This window comes from Pinus tabuliformis, chromosome 1_1 (assembly GCF_031772625.1).
Source record: "Pinus tabuliformis cultivar Carrire ecotype Pingquan chromosome 1_1, CPIR1, whole genome shotgun sequence".
NCBI classification, from domain to species: domain Eukaryota; kingdom Viridiplantae; phylum Streptophyta; class Pinopsida; order Pinales; family Pinaceae; genus Pinus; species Pinus tabuliformis.
Genome location: NC_142297.1, coordinates 565193666 through 565215329, shown reverse-complemented (window position 1 = coordinate 565215329; position 21664 = coordinate 565193666). Strand labels below are relative to the sequence as shown.

Genomic DNA, 21664 nt, shown 5'->3' with positions numbered 1-21664 from the left:
AGCTACTTGCCTGAAACAGTGTGTGTGACGGGCATAAGATAAAGGAATGGCCTTTTTCAACAACGGGCCTAAGAACGTTTTGGAAAAAGTTCCAAACGTCAAGAAAAAGTTTTCTACTCTTCCGGACACGTCAGTCAAAACGGGCATGGACAAATTTCAGCGGTCAAATACGTTTAAAAAGCCTTATGACCGGCAAAATGCCCGCTAAATTCCATCCCTGGTTCCAAGTTTTGAAGGACTGGGCAATCACCTTCATCGAATGATATTTCAGTGATTCTCGTATCCGCCAGGTCTAAGTGGTAGAGTCCAGGCATACAGTTGTGAATAGAAGAGTCCAACAATCTGCGGGCTCCTTGAACCTCTTCCACACTGGCAAATGGCACCACACTAATCGGGCAACGCTTTAAAAGCAAAATTTCAAGATTGTTCAACTCCCACACACCCAGAATTGACAGCTCCTCTACTCGTGTACAGTAGCGCATGTCCAGAACTCGAAGCTCTTTAAGGTCACGAAGCCCCGTAATACTCCTTAATGCAGGACAAAAACTCAAATTCAGTGATGTTAGTGACGTCGGCAATGCTCGAACCTCCACAAGATTCTGACAACTTGTGAGACGGAGCCGTTCAAGGGCTGGGCAAACACCTCCACCCAATGAGATTTCAGTTATTCTTGTCCACGACAGGTCCAAGATTTTAAGTCGAAGCATGCAATTGTCCGCTTGAACCAGGTCCACACTGGCAAATGGCACTTCACTAATCGGAGAATGACTTAATGAAAAGGATGTCAACTGTTTCAACTGGCCAGCGAAGTCGAGAAAATTATCCAATTTCCCGACGCCTAAGATACAATTCCTTCAAGTTCTTCAGCTTACCGAATGAATGCGGCAAGGTTTCCAACAGAGTGCCAGAGAAACACAGAATTTCCAAGTTGCCCAGGTTTCCAATGGTACTCGGCAATTCTTTTAAATTGAAAGAACCATCCAAAATTAGTTCTTTGAGGTTCTGCTGATGTGTGACTTGGTGGGGCAATTCTTCAAGTTTGCGACAACCACTAAAATTCAACTGTATGAGCGGGCCGATATTCCCAAATATTTCGCCAGAGAGAGTCAAGGCGTGGCATTCACACAAATCGAGATATTTGAGTCGAACTAAGTTCATGAAGGACTCTGGCAGCGTTTTCAAGCTCGTGCACCCCGACAGGTCCATATGTTGGAGCTCCCTTAAATCTCCAAGGGAAGACGGCAACATTTGCAAACCCTCGCACCCCGACAGGTCCATATGTTGGAGCTCCCTTAAATCTCCAAGGGAAGGCGGCAACATTTTCAAACCCTTGCACCAAGACAGGTTCATATGTTGGAGCTCCCTTAAATCTCCAAGGGAAGGCGGCAACATTTGCAAACCATTGCACCTAGACATGTTCATATGTTGGAGCTCCCTTAAATCTCCAAGGGAAGGCGGCAACATTTGCAAACCCTTGCACCAAGACAGGTTCATATGTTGGAGCTGAGTTAAATTACCAAGGGAAGACGGCAGCATTTGCAAATACTCGCTATCAGACAGGTCAAGATGCAGGAGGCTTTTCAAGTTCCCAAAAGACTCTGACAACTGGTTCATCTTGTCGTTTTGGGCCCTGAGTTTTAAGTATTTCAATGAGCGAAGATAAAAGAATCCCTCGGGCAATGTTCCTTTGAAGTCGTGCAGTTCAATTTTTTCCAGGTACTTCAACAACCCTATGGACTCTGGTAGCTGCCAAAGTTCCGCACTAATATTCAACTCCCTCAACTGAAGAGGAAGTTGTGCCTGCAATAAACGTTGAAATTAAAATGATTATGTAAACAGTAAACTGCTACTAAAAAATTATATAGCTAATAAAAACTGATAAAAATAATTAAAAAAAATTCTTATATACATCTCAAACTACCAAGATTTTTAAAATCATTATAGGATTTAAATATATATATTCAACTCCCTCAACTGAAACTAAACCTGGAAATTAAAATGGTTATTTAAATTGCTACTAAAAATTTATATAACTAATAAAAATTGATCGAAATAATTTAAAAAAAGCTTATATATTTCAAATTATCAAAATTTTTAAAATCATTAAAATTAATTAAATTTTAAATTTTAAAATTAATTAAATTATAAATTTACTTTAAATCAATATTGTTAATTATAAAAAAATTAATATATGATTTAAATATATACTCATTATAAATATAATAATAAATCCCAGGGCAAGGGTAACGAGTCCCCGAAACAGCTAGAGCTCAAAATTTTCAGAAGACAAGGTTAGGGATGATAATATATATATATATATATATATATATATATATATATATATATAGTTGTTTGAGAGTAGTATTATGCAAATTAAAATCTCAAATAATTTGAAAAGGAGTTGAGTGACATTCCATTATTAGCTACTAGACATAAGCTTTAGGAAAGCTAAGTGTAACTACTTTAAATTTGTAATAAGGTCCATGAACAATCTACCAAGGAGAACTACCTTTATAATGATCTTTTTCTTCATATTTCTTGTTAATGATGACTATTTTAAACACAAAAGGCATTCCTTTTTCAATAGGTTTTGCAAAATTTTATGGCTGTGTTGAAAACCTCACAATAAAATAATTTGATTTTCTAATCATATTAAATTCATATTTCAGATTAAGAAGAGGATTGAATATGAATTTATTTAAACATTTAGTACTCAATCCAATTCACAGCTATCTGATTGTTTTCACAATGGTTGAGTTTGGGACGAAAGAAGCACTGAACTTCAAAACCCACATACAATATGTAAAAGCTGAGATGATCTTAAGAAAGAACAAGAAAAATAATCACAAGGATCATTGTATTTTCTATTTTCTTGACATGAAGGGTGTCTTTTGTAATTTTACCATTGAAAATCTAATATCAAAAATCACTAAAAATCCAAAATGAAACCCATCATACAAAACCCATGTTTTGAGCTGCAACTTGTACAAAAAATTTAGATTCAATGCATTCCCCATGTTAAATCCATGTTTTGAGCTGCAACATGTACAAAAAAAAATTAGATTCAATGCATTCCCCAAGTTAAACCCGTGTTTTGCCCTGCAACTTGTACAAAAAATTTAGATTCAATGCATTCCAAAAAAGATGAATGAGAAAAATAATCATATTGTTCAATCATCAATGTCCATGATTGTCAAAACTGAAGCTTTGTGCTTGGATTATCCATAAAACCTTCCCAAACATCTCTGACATCTGGCCAGAAAACCCTTGAAATCTGTCAAAAACATCTCGGTCCAGAACATCTTTGAAATCAGTCCAAAACGTCTTGGAGAGGGTTAACATGTCCCCGAGTCCCCAATGGAATCCCCAACAGTTTGGGGGTGTTTCTAAAGGTCCAAAAGTCAAAAGTCCCTGAACCCGGGGATGCAGGTTACATGAGTATTTTTGAGGGAGACAAATCCTGGTGCAACGTAGACAAATTATAAAGCAATAAAAAAAATTTAATAAAAAATGTGATTTATTTAATTAGAAAAAAAACAAGATTGAATTTAAAAAAAAAAAAAATTAATAACAAAAATAAGCAATCAATTTATTTAAAAAAGAATTTAATAATAAAAATAAAAATGTGATTTATTTAATTAGAATAAAACAAGATTGAATTAAAATGAAAAATAAAAATAAAAACATATTTTAATAACAAAAATAAACCAATAATTTATTTAATTAAATTAAATATTTATAGACATGACCTTTATCACAAAAGCAAACTAGAGTTAAAAATATTTTTTAAAATAAAATGAAAAATCTTAAAAACATAAATAAGTTGAGAATCTCAAAACTTTTGTAATTAAAAAATATAAAAAACATGTTGAGAATATCAAATATGAATTTTTTAACCAGTTTTCTCAAAGGGGAAAGATACTATCATTCTCGTAAAAAAAACATGATCATGATTAATGTAAAGGTCCAGATTTGGAGAATTACAAAAACATTTTAGTTTGAATAAAGGAAAGGAAATACTCAAAAGACACAGAGACTCATAGTTTTAAAAAATGAAAAATGGTGTGGAATTGTAAAAGTGGAAAGAGAAGATCCAAACAAATCATATATTTGACTAGAATTGTAAAAGTGGAAAAAGAAGACTCAAACAAACAATACATTTGGCTAGAACTGTAAAATTTTTAAAAGAAGACCCAAACAAACAACACATTTGGCTATAAATAACAAAAGAGGTTACTTTTAGGATGTTTGCTTGTTATTTTTCCCAAAAAAAAAAAAAACCATTTTCCCTGGTTGAGAGGAGATATCTCTTTATTCAGTTTTTTTTGGATTAATGTTAATGGGTGACTTTAATGCAAAAACAACTAACAACCAATCTCCCTAGTTGAGCAATGAAAATAGAGAAGAAAAGAATACCTTATGGTTGGAAGAGGGTGAAGGTCAATCATGAGAAAGAGATTCACAGGATGGAAATGGGGTTTTTCCAGCAAAATTACTGGGACTATGTAGTTTGTTTGGCATGGTTGTTTGCAATGGAATGAAAGGATGGCCCAACTTAAGGGGGTATTGCATGCAAACCTTGCAATAGTCAAAGTGTGGTAGATTAAGTAGTATGCTTTTACTTGTTTGAGATTAGGGATTCTCCTATTGAAATGAAATATGATCACGCATCCCTATTTGTTAAACTAGACTTTGCTCCTACTAGTCCACATAATAATCAAATTCTTGGCGATCAAAAGAAAGCTCTTTCCGAAGGTAAAGTCCTCATGAATCAAGAAAATAGGGAAATATTTAGTGTTGCTCGGTTATAGAGTATAGCATGGTGGACATGACAACCAAGGATGTGACTAGTCATGTTCATAGTAATATGTTGATCCCAACAATCCACAAGGCCTTAAGTGCATGCAAAAGGCCTCATACCAGGAAGAGGACTACAAGTACATTTCCATCAAATCCATGGTATGATCAAGAATGCAAGGAAGCCAAGAGATCGCTAAAAGAGAAAACATTCAATAAAGAAAACTAAAAAACAAAAACTTAGTATAGCCAAAAAAATGTAAGTGCAAGAAGAAATGAGTTAATCTCTCTTGGAAAACATAACCCCCTAGGATTTTGAAGAGAACTACAACAAAGGATAAAGCAAACTAAAAATAATATTACAAATGTTCAATGGTTAGAGTATGTGAGGCTTTTCTTTGAGCAAGTACATGAGAAAAGACACTCCTCCCATAGTGAACACACGAATGGAACTCTTCACAATGGATGATATCAAGCAAGGAATAAATAATTTAGCAAGCAACAAAGTGGAGGACATAGACGGGCTTCAAGTTGTCTTTCCAAAATGCAGTGTCCATATTCTTGCCACTCACATAAACAGAATTTTCAATGAGGTTATCCAAAACAGATTCCTGAGATAATGGACTACCGATATGGTCATTCTTCTCTTTAAGAATGGAGATATCAATAACCCTTGTAACTACTACAGTATTATGGTCAACCCCCTCAAGGGCAAGCTTTTTGGGAGCATGATAGAGCAAAGAATCAACAGCTCGGGAAAAAATGAGAGAAAAAGGCCAAAAGGGAAAGTGGGTTTTGGACCTAGGTGCTCTCCCTTTCATCATTGTGTCACCCTTAGACTTTTTATAGAGAAAATTTCAAACAAACAAGGTGAAACAACCTATTTCTTTTTATGGATAAATTTAGTGTTTGAAAAATTTAGGGCTGCCATATGGACCCAACACAATGAGAATAAAAAAGCACATCACATCAAAAAGTTTAACCCAACTTGTGACCATGGTAAGAAGGCATATTTACGGGCACCTATTAAAGGAAATCCAAGGTTGTTAGTTGCAAAGCTAAGGTTGGATCACATCACTTGAGATGTGAGGCTTGTAGGTGGATGATACTCAAAGAAGTTTGGGAAAAGAGAATTAGCATGTTTTACAATAATGGTATGGTGGATACTAAATGACATTTTGTGATGGAATGTACAACCTACAAGGATATCTGCATTTAGCATGAAAACAATTTAAATGTAAACAACATACACCATCCATTTGAAGAGGATAAGATCACCCAGATTGCTAACCTTTTAGTCAAAATCCATCTTAGAAAATCCAACATTGAAAAGAGTATGAAGATGAGCTAGAGTTGTTATTCTCTTGGTCCCTTGGGATTTTCAAACTAGTGGATATCATTAAAATCAATCAATCTCTCTCTTCAATTACTATATAATTACAACTGAAATAAATCTCAACTCTTTAACCCTTTATCCAACAATCTATCACTGAATATCACTTGATTACATTAAATAATTATCCAATTATATCTTTAACATCCACATAATAATTACTTTACTATCTACACATCCATAATAATTAAAGAATTTGATTAAAATTCAAAACCCTATTACTATCAAACTAAAAACCATATAGATGCCTATCAACCTCGCATGCTTGTACCCAAAACAAGTTAAATTGCAATCAATTTGTCAAATCCGGTATGACTTTAATTTTGAAATATTTAATAATTAACATATATATATATACTAGTTTTTAAATTCCCCAATAACAATGAAATATATATATATATATATATATATATTCTAATTTTTTGATTAGCAATAACAATGAAATGCCTAATTTTATATGCATTTCTCAGAATAAAAAAAATAATTTAAAAAATAAAAATTTAAAAAATTAGTTAAAGAAATAAAAAATTAACTCCCAATGCCATTTCAATTGTAATATATATATATAATGCAATAAGTTAATTAATTGATTAAATGAATTATCTCTACTCGATGTTATATATATTTTTAAAATATACAATATGAGTGTATTCAACAGTACGTCATTTAATATTGACCCACATCACTTCCATATATAATGCCACACCAGTACGTCATTTAATATTGACCCACATCACTTCCATATATAATGCCACACCTTGTAAATCTTAATGAATAAGCGGTTGGTCATATTTTCTGGTCCGAGCCTTTATCTTATAAATAAATAGTATTGAATAAACTTTCCATTGTATTTTTTCATTCAATGTTTTTAAGAGAGGCATTTAATATTTCTAATTTTTTTGACTTACAAATATGGGGTAATATATGTTTATAGTTAGATTAAAATATGTACATTATAAATATGAGGTAATATAGGTTTATAGTTGGATTAAAATAGGTACATTATCTGGAGTGGATATATATTATTTTGTATATTAATGATTTGATATTCTCAAAAATAAGTTATTAATAAGTTATTTATATCTTGCTCTGTATTTTAGCTAGTTCAGACATGGCATTATTCAACTTAAACTTTTTATAATATATACAAAGATAATAGATAAGCTTCACCTTGTTTTTATAGTATTTTACCTAGTTCAGACTTGGAATTATTCAACCTAAACTTTTCATAATATATACAAAAGTAAAAAATAAGCTTCACCCTTATAGTATTTTAGCTAGTTCAGACCTAGCATTATTCAACCTAAACTTTTCATAATATATACAAAGGTAATGAACAAGTTTCCACTTTTACATGGTTTTGGAGGTCTTTATAACAATTTAAATTAATCTAAATCTTAATGAGTGAATCCAAAACTTCATATTTTTAATTTACTCAATATTTTTGAGACAAGGTTTTCGGCGCATCAAATTTCATTTGTCGATTTCAACAAGTGTGGTTCGAAACGCGTGGACAAATGAAATTTGATGTGATTATCCCTGAAAACCTCGTCTCAAAAATTTGATATGGATGACAAAAGTCTCAATTCAATCATTACTCAATATTGATTAGAAAAGTTATAAATTCCTAAGTCTACCTTTTAACATGTAAAATATAATGTATAGTTAATATATAACAATTTAACCATAACAAGAGTTATAAATCTCAAGACTATCTTAAATTGAAGTTTATGATTACTATATAGCATAGATATAATAAATACTTTAAACTATAATTTATAATTATCTTGTAACATATTTTATACAATTAATATATAACAATTTAAGCATAAGAAAAACTATAATATTTTAAATTGAGAAAAAATTTATATCTTAAATTAAAATTTATGATTTTTATGTAACATCCTTTATTTACAAATGATTTTGGAAGTTTTTAACTTATTTAAACAAAATAAAAAAAAATTGAAAAAATTATAATAACTTAAATTAAAATAAAATTTATGATTCTTATGTATGATACTTTATATACATGTGATTTTGTAAGTTTTTAACTTATTTAAACACAATAAAAATAAAACTACAACACTTGTTGCAACATATTACACTTCTATTAAAATATTATAGTATTAAAATAGACAACCCAGATCTAAACCACCAAAAAAAACTAAACGTACCTTATTTTCGGGCCACAAAGTTCCCAATACCGGTATCGGGTCTCGGTTAAAACGGTAACGGTCCCAGGCTATCCGGTCTACCACTTCTAAGACTCTTAGATCCTTTATTGGGATCCAGGAGGGTAGCGAGGACTCTGAATTATTTAATAAACCCCACCTAGGTAGGGAGACATGTGAATATATCTCACAGCGAAGCCATACAAGTTTTGGCTGCCTCATCCTATTGAATAAGCTTTCCAAACAATCAACCGGAGCTCTGAGCAGCTGCAACCCGTTCACATCAACATCGATGTCATTGCTCAACTCTACAAAACTTTGGAACGATTTGTATGACCATTGTGGAACCATGCGTATTCCTCGCACCTAAAGTGGTAAAGCAAAGTGAGTTAGAAACAAAACTTGTATGCAATGACACGATTCTGTAAGCGTAAATTTGAACACTTCTATGCCCTCACACGATTCTCTAACAATGTGAGAACTTCAAAGCAAAAAAAAAAAAGATTGAGAACACAACATCATGTCTAGAGATTGAAACACCTACAGTTGATTGGGGCCGCACATTACGGAAACAGTTGTCTGTTGCGCGCCACATACGAAACCCACACTCTAGAGGCCCTTTGTCCGCCAAATTTCTGCCCAAATCTCTAGGTGATCGTGCAGTTTTATACAGCCTTCACTGTCTACCTCCACAAGACATTTGTTTTGTAGAGTCCGAAGTCCCAAAGATCCTTCCCAGCCAGATCCGAACCATACTCTTATGGTTGTCTCTGCCTTTATTCCTATAAAAAAACAGGCACTATCTATGAATATTTCCTTTTCCTGGTCCTCAAGACTGTCATAGCTAATCCCAAGTGTATTTTGTATTTCCAGGGGAAGCACTTGGGTTAGTTTGCGCAACTGGGCTTCCCAAACCTGAGGGCTTTCAAAGCGAAGTAGCGACCCAATCACTTTGAGAGACAATGGCAATCCGTTGCAAACCTTCAAAAACCTTTTAACTATAACCCTCAGCAGGATGAGGGCAGTTAAAGGAATGTCAGAATGGTCACGACCAAGGTTGGAATTTGGATTCCTTTTTATCCATCATACAATTTTTTTTTGACGTTTTAGGTATTTATTCTGTCTTTCAGGAAACATTATGTTTAAAATTTTGCCCTTCAAGAGTGATGTTTTGATAATAAATTAACCCTTCAATAATAAATGTTTCATTAAAAACACATATCTATCATAATAATATAAAAAAACAAAATGACCATAACACATAAATGACTTATTGAATTCTCAATTTTGGTTTGAAATTGTATGGAACACTCACAATAAAATCTTCATAACTCTGAAATCAAATGTCCTTGATTCAGACATGCCATAGCATTTGTATATATGAGATATTACTAAGGATATCTTATGGGATATATAAGATGACCAACAAAGTAAAACTATAAGATGGACTATCCTCTACATCCTCTCCACGATTGTAATCACATGGAATCAATGTGGGGGTCCACCGCGGAGAGTTTGTATTCAAGAAAGTACAATGTATTGAAAGTGTTTTAGTATTTCATAAGTGGCGGTATGTCATTCTTCATAAGCCATATCATTCAAAGCTTTTAAGTGATATGTTGAGACACTCTATATCTGGTGCATATTGTAGTCGAACTGACACTTCCACTGTTCCACAGGCGACATTGTGACATAAGATAACCTTCATAAGTGAGTGGTGAGTCGGTGACACTTTGACAAGCCTCTCACCCAAACAATCCAATAAAGTTGGGTGGCCAATACACTCAGGGAGAGCAAGTGGCTACAAGAAAGATTGTGGTCCAAATTTATTATGACAAGGAAGAGGTTTTGTTCTTTTATCTACGTAGGTTCGATGATGCACTAACACACTCATGGATTGATTGTTTGTTTCATTCAAGTGAGAATTTTAATGATGTTTGCATAAGAGATATATACATATTCATTGGATTTCAAGAAACTATTTTGACTCGGATTCTAATCCAACTTACAGTGATCAAATGAAAGAATTGTGAGTTATTGAACAACATTCCTTTTAAGGAGTATGAAATATATATTTTTTCTTCCCCTTGTCCCTTCTAGGTGACACCTATGGGAATTCAATAATACTAAGATCGAGCATTTGATGAGACCTCATCATGAACAAAAACATTTCAAACCAAGCCAAATTTGTTGAGTTGTGGGCACAGACACACACACCAAACCAAGCCAAATTTGTGTGTGTGTGTGTGTATATATATATATATATATATATATATATATATATATATATATATATATATATGACATTATTTGATATAAAGTCTCTATTAGACTAGATGCTTATTGATCACTTAGTTTTCTAGATATATATTTAAGTAGAGTAGGTAATAACCTTTGTTGAATGGTCTCAGATTCATTTTCCATGGTTGTGTATCCTTAGGCTATAGGTTAATAAAAATATGTTTTTCTTTCTATGTGTGTGCATATTCAAATTCACTCAGGAACTCTCTTCAATTGGCATGGTCCACTCATATGCACCTCAAGTTGCATCAACAAGAAAGCAAATTATTCAAAGGTGAAAAAGGGGTCTAAATATATTTACCCAAGGAAAATTGAAAGCTTGTAATATTAATGGGACAAAAGATAATAGAGAAAAGCTAAGAATGTGAAGCCTGGGAATAAAAGTACCTAAAATTGTTATCTATAAGTTTATAGTTTCTTTTTGTAATAATTCCTAAAGCATAAAAGAGCCAAACAAAGGTCATTTCTAGACGGTTTTGCAAAAATTATTATGTTTACAATTCAGTTCTTCAACACCATCTCTACATTTATTAATTTTAATAAATTAATAAATAGTTTCTAGTGATGTTTTAGATTCGTTTCATTCTCATGGTCAAGTTGTAAAATTAATAAATTAGATTTTGGTTTACTTGAATGCTTAACCCACTTAACTTACTACACGTGTTTAAGCCCACTTAACGTACTACAAGTATGTGTTTAAGTAACACACCTTGTTGGTGATGGATAGAGTAAACATAAACCATAGTAATAGTTAAATATATACACATTTTTTACAAATTTTATAGAAGAATTGTATTTATAAATCAGAATTGTTGACGATTTTATTTTTAGTTCTATAGTATGTCTTAAAATTGCTTTTGTTTGGCTAAGAGTTTGATTTCATGGAATTTAAGGAAATAGGTTAATAGCCCAAGGCTCAGAGACATTTGGTAAGAGTGAAATGCACACTCAGACTACTAGTAAGGTAATTCTAGGGTATGGTTTTTCTTGAATAACCATGATGAATCAACCTGCATTAGGTAATTCCAAGGCCATGATGAGTCAACCTGCATTATGGATAACTATGAGTGATGATTGTCCCCAATGTGAATTTCACAACTGAATTATAATCATTTTCCCCACTATGTTAAAAAAATAAACAAAAAATATTAAAATATTATAGAGAGCAATTCACTAATTTTACTGAATATATTTCAAGTATATTTTTAACTAAAACATCATAAAGAAAACACTAAACTTTTTTAAAAAATTACATTTGTCAAATTTTAATGGTTTAAAGTTGAAGAGAATTTTAAACATACGAAATTGAATTATACATTAAAAAAAAGTGATTTAATCCACATAAATCCACAATTTCTTTAAAACATACCCTACTTAATTCCAATCCAAAAAAAATATATAGTTAATAATAACCCAGCTCTGAGCTGGATGGTCATGAATAATATATTTCAGCAAGTATTGTCGAAGCCAAAATCATGGAGCTTATCGTCCACACGAATTTTAATTTCAGCTTATCATCCTCATATTTTTAATTAAAACATCATTAAAAAACACTAATTTATATATATATATATATATATATATATCAAATTTTTAATGGTTTAAAGTTAAAGAGAGTTTTAAATGCACTGAATTAATTTATACATTTAAAAAAAATGATTTAATCCACATAAATCTACAATTTGTTTAAAACATATTATACTTAATTCTAATCCAAAAAATAGTTAATAATAACCCAGCGCTCTGAGCTGGGTGGTCATGAATAATATATTTCAGCAATTATTATCGAAGCCACAATCACGAAGCTTATGATGCACACTAATTTTAATTTCAGCTGTAAAATAAAGTCGAGAAAACTGCCCTTATCGTCCTCTCATTTTTTCAATCCTTCAAAATAATCATCAGAAAGCAACTAGGTTTTTTTTCTATAACCAATTTTCAAACCCTTATTCACAAATTGACACAACTTCAACGACTATACAACTCTACAAATATTATGGTCATAACCGCAAATTGACACAGCTTCAACAATTATACAACTCTACAAATAAGTTTTTTTCCTATAACCAATTTTCAAACCCTTTTTCAACTTCAACGACTATACAACTCTACAAATATTATGGTCATAACCGCAAATTGACACAGCTTCAACAATTATACAACTTTACAAATATTATGGTTATAACCGCAAACATTAGGGTTATAACCGCAAGGCTTGAATAACCAGGAAATCCTATAATTATGAAGATAAATTACACTGCAAACCCAAAATTACACTGCAAACCCATTGTCGGGATTTCAAAATTAAGCGTTATAGTAACACTTTGTTCAAATTTAATGTCCCTTCCAAAATAAATGGAAAGCGGTCAAAAATACGTTCTGTGTTCTTTAAAAAGATTTCAAAAAACTTCTACGAATTTTAGAGGCGAAATGGCCTCTGAACAAAATGCCCGTCAAATTCCAACCCTTCATAGGGTAAATGAAGGGCTCTTCTATCCCTGGATATTTACTAAGAACACTGTTATCACGAGACGTAACTAAAATTAGACTACCAGAAGGAAGGCGGTCCTTCACGGGTGATAACAGTGCATCCAACTGGTCATTACTATCCACGTCATCTAAAATGACGAGCGATTGAGGACAGGAGCAATATTGCTCTAGCTTGCCTATACCTTCAGAAATGTTGCGGATTTCCAAAGTCACTCCATTTAAGTCCTTACAGAGTTGACCTTGCAGGGAAGTTAAATTAGAGTGCCTTACCTCAGCCAAAAAACAGCACTGCTCGTAATTTGATCTGTTTCTGTTAAAAAACGCTTTTACCAGGGTGGTTTTCCCCACCCCACCATAACCCGTAATCAAAATAATGGGTCGCCCTCTGTTTTGCTGCTTCTCCAATAACACCGTCCTTTCAAAGTCTGGTAGCACTTCATCCAATCCAATTGCATGTGTTGCTACATGCAATGGTGGCAGTCTAGCCTTTTTCCGCACCTGTCGCGCTATCTCGTCGACGAGCTCGCCTTCGTCACTGGTTATTGGCAAGAGAGTAAGAACTGCGTTAGTATTTGAGGCTTTGCTTTGTTTATAAGTACAGTTATGCTAATACAGAGAATGAGAGAATAGTACCAACCCTTTACATCTCTCCAGCTCGTAACCGCTTATGTATGAAGCTTTCTCCAGTACTTTCCTCCAATCCGCAATTCTCGCCGCAGTGTGTCTTTTCTTCTTTTCATGATTAGCAATTGCTTTAGCATACGACCCCTCTGCTCCGGCATTTGTCCATCGTAATTCAGAAGGTTTAACTTTGAAAAACACTGGAATGACGGTGGCGGCACCCGACTCCATGGACCTCAACATGAGGTCGAGTTCGTCAAGACACCAACTTGACGCTGCGTATCGAGGGGAGAAAATAGCGACTTGCACGGATGCGGTTGCTATAGCTCCTTCTATTTGAGGCTCTATTTTTTCTCCGCGCTGCATTTCCGGCTGGTCGAAAAACACTCGCAATCCGTGGGAACGAAGCCGTCGATATAGATGGCTGGCGAAGTTTTTTTTAACATCATCGCCGTAATGATTTAAAAAAACATCATACCTGTAATTGATAGGGGCAGATGCAGAGATGCTAATGGCAGATGTAGAGATGCCAAAGGCAGATGCAAAATTGGAAGCGACCTCGGAAGCGAAATTGCTCAAGGCAGATGTACATTGGGAAACGAGCCCTTCCACCATCGTTTCCGTCAACGTGAGAAGTATGCTTGTCATTATAAATATTATGAAAGCTATTATTATGAGAGCCATTATTATTATGGATGCAACGATGATCATAAACCTGGAGGGGAAGGCGAAAGCCACTGTGAGAACCATTATTGATAATATCATGATACAGATGAAGGGGAAGGCAAATGGAAATCTGGGAATGTACCCGGAACGGAGTTTGTGAACCATTATCATTAATGCTTCGATACACAGAATTAATGTGATATTAGACATGGAGGGGAAGGCGAAAGCCACTGTGAGAACCATTATTGATAATATCATGATACAGATGAAGTGGGAGGCAGGGGCAGATGCAGAGCTGGAAGTGGACGCGGAATCGAGTTCGAAAGACATTATTGTTATGGATGCAACGATACACAGAATTAATGTGATACTAAACATGGAGGGGAAGGCGAAAGCCACTGTGAGAGCCATTATTGATAATATCATGTTACAGATGAAGGTGGAGGCGGAAGCGACTGTGAGAGCCATTATTATGAATGCAGTGCAGTGATCCACAGAGAAATAAGATGGCAGATTGACGAGTGACGATAAAGATGAAGGAAAACGCTGGGGCAGATTGACAAGTGAAATGCTGTTCTCTTTCTCACTGATCAACAAATGGTCACCAATTAATTTATCTCTCGCTCATACAACAAATGTTAACATCCCATGTTATAAACTGTTCGCCTCTCTTATAAAGTCCGCCGACTGGCCGAGAGGTTGGGAGTTGATTTTAGTGTGTTTTTTGGAAATTTTTTGGTGATGATTTTGATGGAAATTTTTGAGGTGAAATTTTTATTTGTGATATTTAAATTAATTTTTTTTTAATTGTATATAGATTTAGCATTTGAAAATTTGTAAGGTATTTAGATTTTGCAGGGATTACTTAGTTTTTGATTTCAATAATTTTTTGTCAAATTTTAAAGAAATTAGACAAAAGAAAAAAACCAAAAAATTTCAAAAAAATATTGTTAAAAACCGCATACTCTAACAATGTTGAGGAGTTGCTCGGAAACTTATGGAAATTCCAGTTATATTTAGAGAAAATCCGCAAGGATTTTTGTAAATCTAAGTTATAGTTGTTAAACTTCAAAATTTTAGGTGTCCTAATAGCGCTGAATCCCTTTCCACCATCAAAAACACGTCTTTGAATTTTTTTTTACCCATATTCCAGCCACTTTTGACGGTGGAGCCAATTCGTCACAAAAATCCAAATTATAGTTGTTAAAATTCAAAATTTTAGTTGTCTTATATGTTTTTGATGGTGCTGAATCCATTTTCACCATCAAAAACACGTTTTTGAAATTTTTTTATCCCTATTCCAGCCACTTTTGACCGTCCAACCAATTCCTCCACCTCGTTAGAGGACTCAAGCTAAAAACAACTCGCTCTCGAAGTCGGAATGTCGATGCTCATCATTTTCGAGGAAGGTCCAGCGAATTGTGCAGGAGCCGTCTCTACGGGACGCGGCCTGCACTTCCGGCCCCACCTTGGTCGGTCACTTGGTAAAGAATTCTTTGAGTAGGTTACATGTATGTGTCACGTGGGGCTGCAACTCAATGCACTTCCGGCCCCACCTTGGTCGGCCACTTGCTAAAGAACTCTTTGAGTGACTAGGTTAAATGTGCGTATCACGTGGGACTGCAACTTAATGCACTTCCCGCCGCACCTTGGTCGGCCACTTGCTAAAGAACTCTTTGAGTGAGTAGGTTACATGTGCGTATCACGTGGGACTGCAACTTAATGCACTTCGGGCCCCACCTTGGTCGGCCACTTGCTAAAGAACTCTTTGAGTGAGTAGGTTACATGCGCGTATCACGTGGGACTGCAACTTAATGCACTTCGGGTCCCACCTTGGTCGGCCACTTGCTAAAGAATTCTTTGGGTGGGTTAACGTGGGACGCTTTGCTTAGGGTCCTCGGCTGCGGACTTTTAAAGACTATCAGTTTGAGTTTAATTTTAATTTTTAATTTTTATATTTTTTTAATACCGTGATACAGTTTAATCCATTCATATTTGTGGGTATGATAAGAATATAGTAATAAACTCTAAAATATAGTAATAATAATTAAATAACATCTTTTATATTTATTTGAATAATACCTCATTAATGTCTTAACATTTCTCTTATGTTTTGTCAACATCCAACCACGTAACGTTATCTTAATCACTATTTTTTTTAATGTTGTTCCATGACCTCTTTTTTCTAAAGCATCTGAAGTTTTGCATTTTCGTAACATTTTTCTATGTTGCTCACAGCGGTCTTGATGTTCATGTGTGTGGCTTTTAATTACCATTGTTTTGGTAATGAATATAATAATAATGCAACACCCACTTGCATAAACTATGGATTCAAAGTCAATGCCCACATAGGCTCTCACCGCCTAACACACCATGTCTTACATGTGGTTTCTTATGATCATGCATTTGATTATGCTCATGCCGTTGATTCTATATAGATGCTCCTCATGATTCTAATAGTGAAACACCATTATCAAACCATTCTCATAAAGAAAATCTTAGGAAAATTCTTTGAACATGTAATTGTTTTAATTGGATTTGGATATCAACGACAACTTCATACATAAAACATACTATGGTAACTATTATTTATTTATTAATCATCGCCATCTGCAGCTTTAAAAATAAAAATAAAAAACTATCTTTTGATCTTTTTCACAATGAAAGTTGTTAAGAAGAGAATCCAAGTGGAAGATTGGATGATGAGACGTAATGGTATGCAGTATAGCTTTATGGTTGTGCGTTTAATTGGTTTTGTTCATTTTCACTAGAAAAGGAGGCATAAATATAATTTTATAATAATGAAAATTAATCATTTTTATAGTTATTGTATATGACTTTGTTGTTTAAAGATTATATTAGTCGTGAGCAAGGTTGGAATTTGGATTTCTCTTTACCCGTCATACAATTTTTTTTTTACGTTTTGGGTCTTTATGCTTCCCGTCAAGAAATGTTATATTAAAAATTTTGCCCTTCCAGAGTGATGTTCTCATAATAAATTAACCCTTCACTAATAAAGTTTTGATTAAAAAATTACCATTCAATAAATAATTATGTTGAAAATTTTCATATATTTATCGTAAGGAAAAAAAACCAAAATTTGAAAAAACTCAATTGTGGAGGTTTCAATAAAAAGTGTTGAACATTTGAAAGTTGCTCATTTAAATTATATAATCAGTCCAAGGTAAAACGCTTGATGGTTATCCATTTCATATATTTAAATTATCATTTAAAGCCAACAATTTACATTATGCTACATGAATATTTAGATGCCTAATAAGACTAAGTTCCATGCAAATTCAGAGATAATTTATGACATTATCTAATATAATGTTTGATACAAAATATAAATATATGACACCTTAAAAAGGCATAAGAATGTACCACCAATATAAATATATGACACCTTAAAAAGGCATAAGAATGTACCACCAACTTCCAACCATCCAATAAGAGAAATACGTTTGGAAACAAATTATTAATTCATACATATATATAAATGATGGTTTACTCAAAAATCCAGTTACACCAAACTAATGTCACAACTTACAAGTTTCTAAATTCCATTGCTCCAATGACAATTAAAGCAATGAAATGCTTCATGTTTCATGAAAGTTACGCATTAAAGCCAAATAAAGAAGGGAATCACATATATGTGCAAAAAAATCTCCTTGTAATTAAGGAAGTTGTTATATGTTGAAATCCTCGTATCTACATTAATATTTATTTGAACTTTGATTTTGAATATTAATCTATATAGTTAAACTTTTAAATTTTCTTAGCATTTCAACATCTTAATAATATTGTTAAATCTTACATATAATTGTAATCTTAAATTTGAAATATTTTTTTTTATAGAATTATCAACATTTTATTAGATCCTCATATATATATATATAAAAAACATAATATGTAACAATTGCATATTTTTTGAACCACCCCCTATTTTTTCTTAGCATTTCAACATCTTAATAATATTGTTAAATGTTAAATCTTACATATAATTGTAATCTTAAATTTGAAATATTTTTTTTTAATAGAATTATCAACATTTTATTAGATCCTCATATATATATAAAAAGCAACATAATATATAACAATTCCATATTTTTTGAACCACCCCCTATTTTCTCTAAAGCAAAATATAATTTAGGTTGATTATATTATTTTCTATATACTATTTTATAAACTATATATATATATATATATATATATATATATATATATATATATATATATATAATATTTTAAATATATAATTTTAATAATAATTATTATTAATATTTTTTTAAAATTAGAAAAAATCAATTATTACAATTTTTATTAAATTAAAAAAATAATTAAAACAATAAATTCAATATTAAAAATATATAAAACACTAATATATATAAACTTCAAATCGAAATTCCAACCATGCACACAACTTTGTTTTAAGTATTTCATTATCTTGCATCCCTTTGGCTCCTACTGCATAATTGGTTCATTGATTCATGCATTTAGTGAGAATTTTTATCGTTAAATTCCAAACGCCAAAAAAATGCCAAATTACAGCCTTCAAAGATATTCAGTGAGATTGAATCGTTTTAGCAGGGGAAGCATTTTAAGACTGTTAGAGTTAAAACCAAAACGTTTCGTTACAATCTGTTCGCTGGCGCAGGGGAAATGCCTAGAGTGATTAAAATACATTCCAACCCTTTCGTGGCAACCTGCAAGACAAAGTATGTAAGACGTGTGAATACCTCCAATGCGACAAGCACTTCCTCGCTCGGCCTACTGTTGTCCTCTGTAAAGCACCGAGAAAGGAGGACGGACTCGGGCTGAATGAACCTGCCAATATCTATGGCAATCGCGAAGGTGATTTCAATGCTGAGGATATTGATGTTAGCGATGACGATGGATTCTGCGAATGGACCTTTACCTCCATGAACAATATTTAAAGAACCAGAGGACAACCAGCTTGTGTTTCCAGAGGAAGCATTGCCATGGAGATCTGGATATTTAAATGTGAAGGCATTTTATGAGGCAATAGAGCCCAACATGCCCATTGCAGAGACGCCCATAATTCTATGGCTGCAAGGGGGCCCGGGCTGCTCAAGCATGAATGGTAATTTCTACGAGTTGGGGCCCTGGAAAATCTCGTCAGACCTCAAACTCTATCAAAATGACTCACCATGGAACAATAAATTCGGTGTTTTATTCATTGATAGTCCAGTGGGTTCAGGCTACAGCATAGTAGAGAAGGACGAAGACATCCCTACCGACCATAACCAGGTTGCAGAGCATCTCTATACCGCTTTGGAGGAATTTTACAGCTTAGTTCCAGAGTTCAGTAACCGCCTTTTGTTTGTGGCGGGTGAGAGCTATGCAGGTAAGTATGTTCCTGCTTTGGGTCATTGTATTTTAATGAAATCTAAAAATAATTCTGTTCCAGATTGGCTGTAAAATATACAATTCTATTGGCTTAACTTGACTTTATCATAACTTGAGCTTTCTTGCTGTAGCAAATCATTTGCTGTTTCTATGAAAACTCTTAAGCGTCATACACTTTTTACAAAATGTATTGCTGCTTATTTAGTTATGCTAGATGGAAAAATGAGAAACTTCTGGTAACGCTGGGACCTGAAACTTATAGCAACTGAAACTTAAAGCAAGTAGATGTTCTGTAGCATGTTGAAATTTTCAGAGGATGTAGTGCCCAGTTTTTTTTTGGTAGCTTTTCTTCTTCGCCTAAGAGAATTTCTTATTACCTACATTTGTGATTGGAAAGTGTTATTAATTATGTTATATGTGATTTTATGATTAATTTAGTTTAAAAAAAATGTCCAAAGTTTTGAAGATCAAAGGAACTGTGATAAATAGCATTATTTTCAGTTGAAGTCAGGAGAGCAGTAGGCTCTTGTGACCATATTCTAGACATTCAAAAGTAATTAATGATCTAGAAAGTGGAAGGGCTGTCACTGGTTGATTCTCATATTTTTAATTAACCCTCCATTTTTAAGGTTTACCTAGTCAAGGACAAGAGCTAGAAGCACTAATTCAATTTGTTAGAATAAATTATGTTCTTTAATACAGTTAGATCTATTTTTTTAAACGAGTTATGCTTTCCATGGAGATGTTATTAGCAAACTTATGGTTTTCTGACCTGGGCCTGTGCTTGGGCTTGGGGTTCAGTTCTAGAGGTGATGGAAATGGAAGCCTTGCCAAACCCTTATTGCATAGATTAAAATAGGCCGTAAATGAATTATATATTACTAGGGCCCTCCAGCAACAATCATAATCTGAAAAGTAAATTGGAATTGCCATATCTTGAATAAGATCACCGCCTTCGCTTTTAACTTTTCAATGCTGAGATTTTTAATGTTGCCAAGTCATCCAACAACAGTATAATATATTATTTTTAGAGCAAGATTTGAAAAAAAATGATTGTAAAATACAATAATCCATCGGGAATCGTGAACAACTAAAAAATCACTAACCTGAACTTTGAAGCACCGATTTGTAATTGAGCCAATCTTGAGCTGGGCGACACTGCGACAGGCGTAAGTTTGAATGGGTAAATTTGAATGGGCAATGCGTTGAGAGAGACTGTGCACTGTGAATCATGAACTCGATTGTACAACGAAAACAAGCCCACGGGCCACATTCGTTGGGTGAAACACAGGGAGACCATGCAGTGGCATGCACAGATCCCCGAATTTCGAAATCGTCCAGGGAAAGATTCCAAATTTTCCCAGAGAAAAAATCTTCGGCTAAGGGACATTTCCACAATTCATTGAGCTACTTGCCTGAAACAGTGTGTGTGACGGGCATAAGATAAGGGAATGGCGTTTTTCAACAACGGGCGTAAGAACGTTTTGGAAAAAGTTCCAAACGTCAAAAAAACGTTTTCTACTCTTCCGGGCACGTCAGTCAAAACGGGCATGGACAAATTTCAGCGGTCAAATACGTTTAAAAAGCCTTATGACCGGCAAAATGCCCGTCAAATTCCATCCCTGGTCGTGAGATATTTTTAAAATTGGCAAATGAGACCCATATTTAGGTAAAGTGTTATTATGTAAAGTGTTATTATGGTGTAATTAATCAATTTTATTAATAGTTTATTTTTAAAAGTAAAATGCCAATGCAATTTTATAATCATGGTTATAGCTTTTAATAGTGGTTACATTGTTTATGGTTATTTGTTTTGGAGAGCCATTTTGTCAGTATATAGCTCAACAATTTAAAA

General features: G+C 33.5%; 3 protein-coding genes and 1 pseudogene across 3 annotated transcripts; 1 reads left to right on the top strand and 3 right to left on the bottom strand.

Moving 5' to 3' along the window:
- Positions 1-173: 173 nt before the first annotated feature.
- LOC149214411 (uncharacterized) lies at positions 174-707 on the bottom strand. Its single transcript, XM_089389382.1, has one exon. It carries the CDS (start codon positions 705-707, stop codon positions 174-176), a length of 534 nt encoding a protein of 177 aa, XP_089245508.1.
- LOC149214410 (uncharacterized) lies at positions 294-8712 on the bottom strand. The gene is made up of 2 exons (XM_089389381.1): positions 8365-8712; positions 294-1800 (listed from the first exon to the last, which is right to left on the bottom strand). The coding sequence occupies exons 1-2, from the start codon at positions 8710-8712 to the stop codon at positions 820-822; spliced, it is 1329 nt and encodes a 442-aa protein (XP_089245507.1). The 3' UTR covers positions 294-819.
- Positions 8713-12893: 4181 nt separating this feature from the next.
- LOC149214409 (disease resistance protein Roq1-like) lies at positions 12894-15149 on the bottom strand. The gene is made up of 2 exons (XM_089392299.1): positions 13790-15149; positions 12894-13687 (listed from the first exon to the last, which is right to left on the bottom strand). Exons 1-2 carry the CDS (start codon positions 14905-14907, stop codon positions 13051-13053), a joined length of 1755 nt encoding a protein of 584 aa, XP_089248425.1. The 5' UTR covers positions 14908-15149; the 3' UTR covers positions 12894-13050.
- Positions 15150-15820: 671 nt separating this feature from the next.
- Positions 15821-21452, top strand: LOC149214408 (serine carboxypeptidase-like 50 pseudogene; annotated as a pseudogene).
- Positions 21453-21664: the final 212 nt, after the last annotated feature.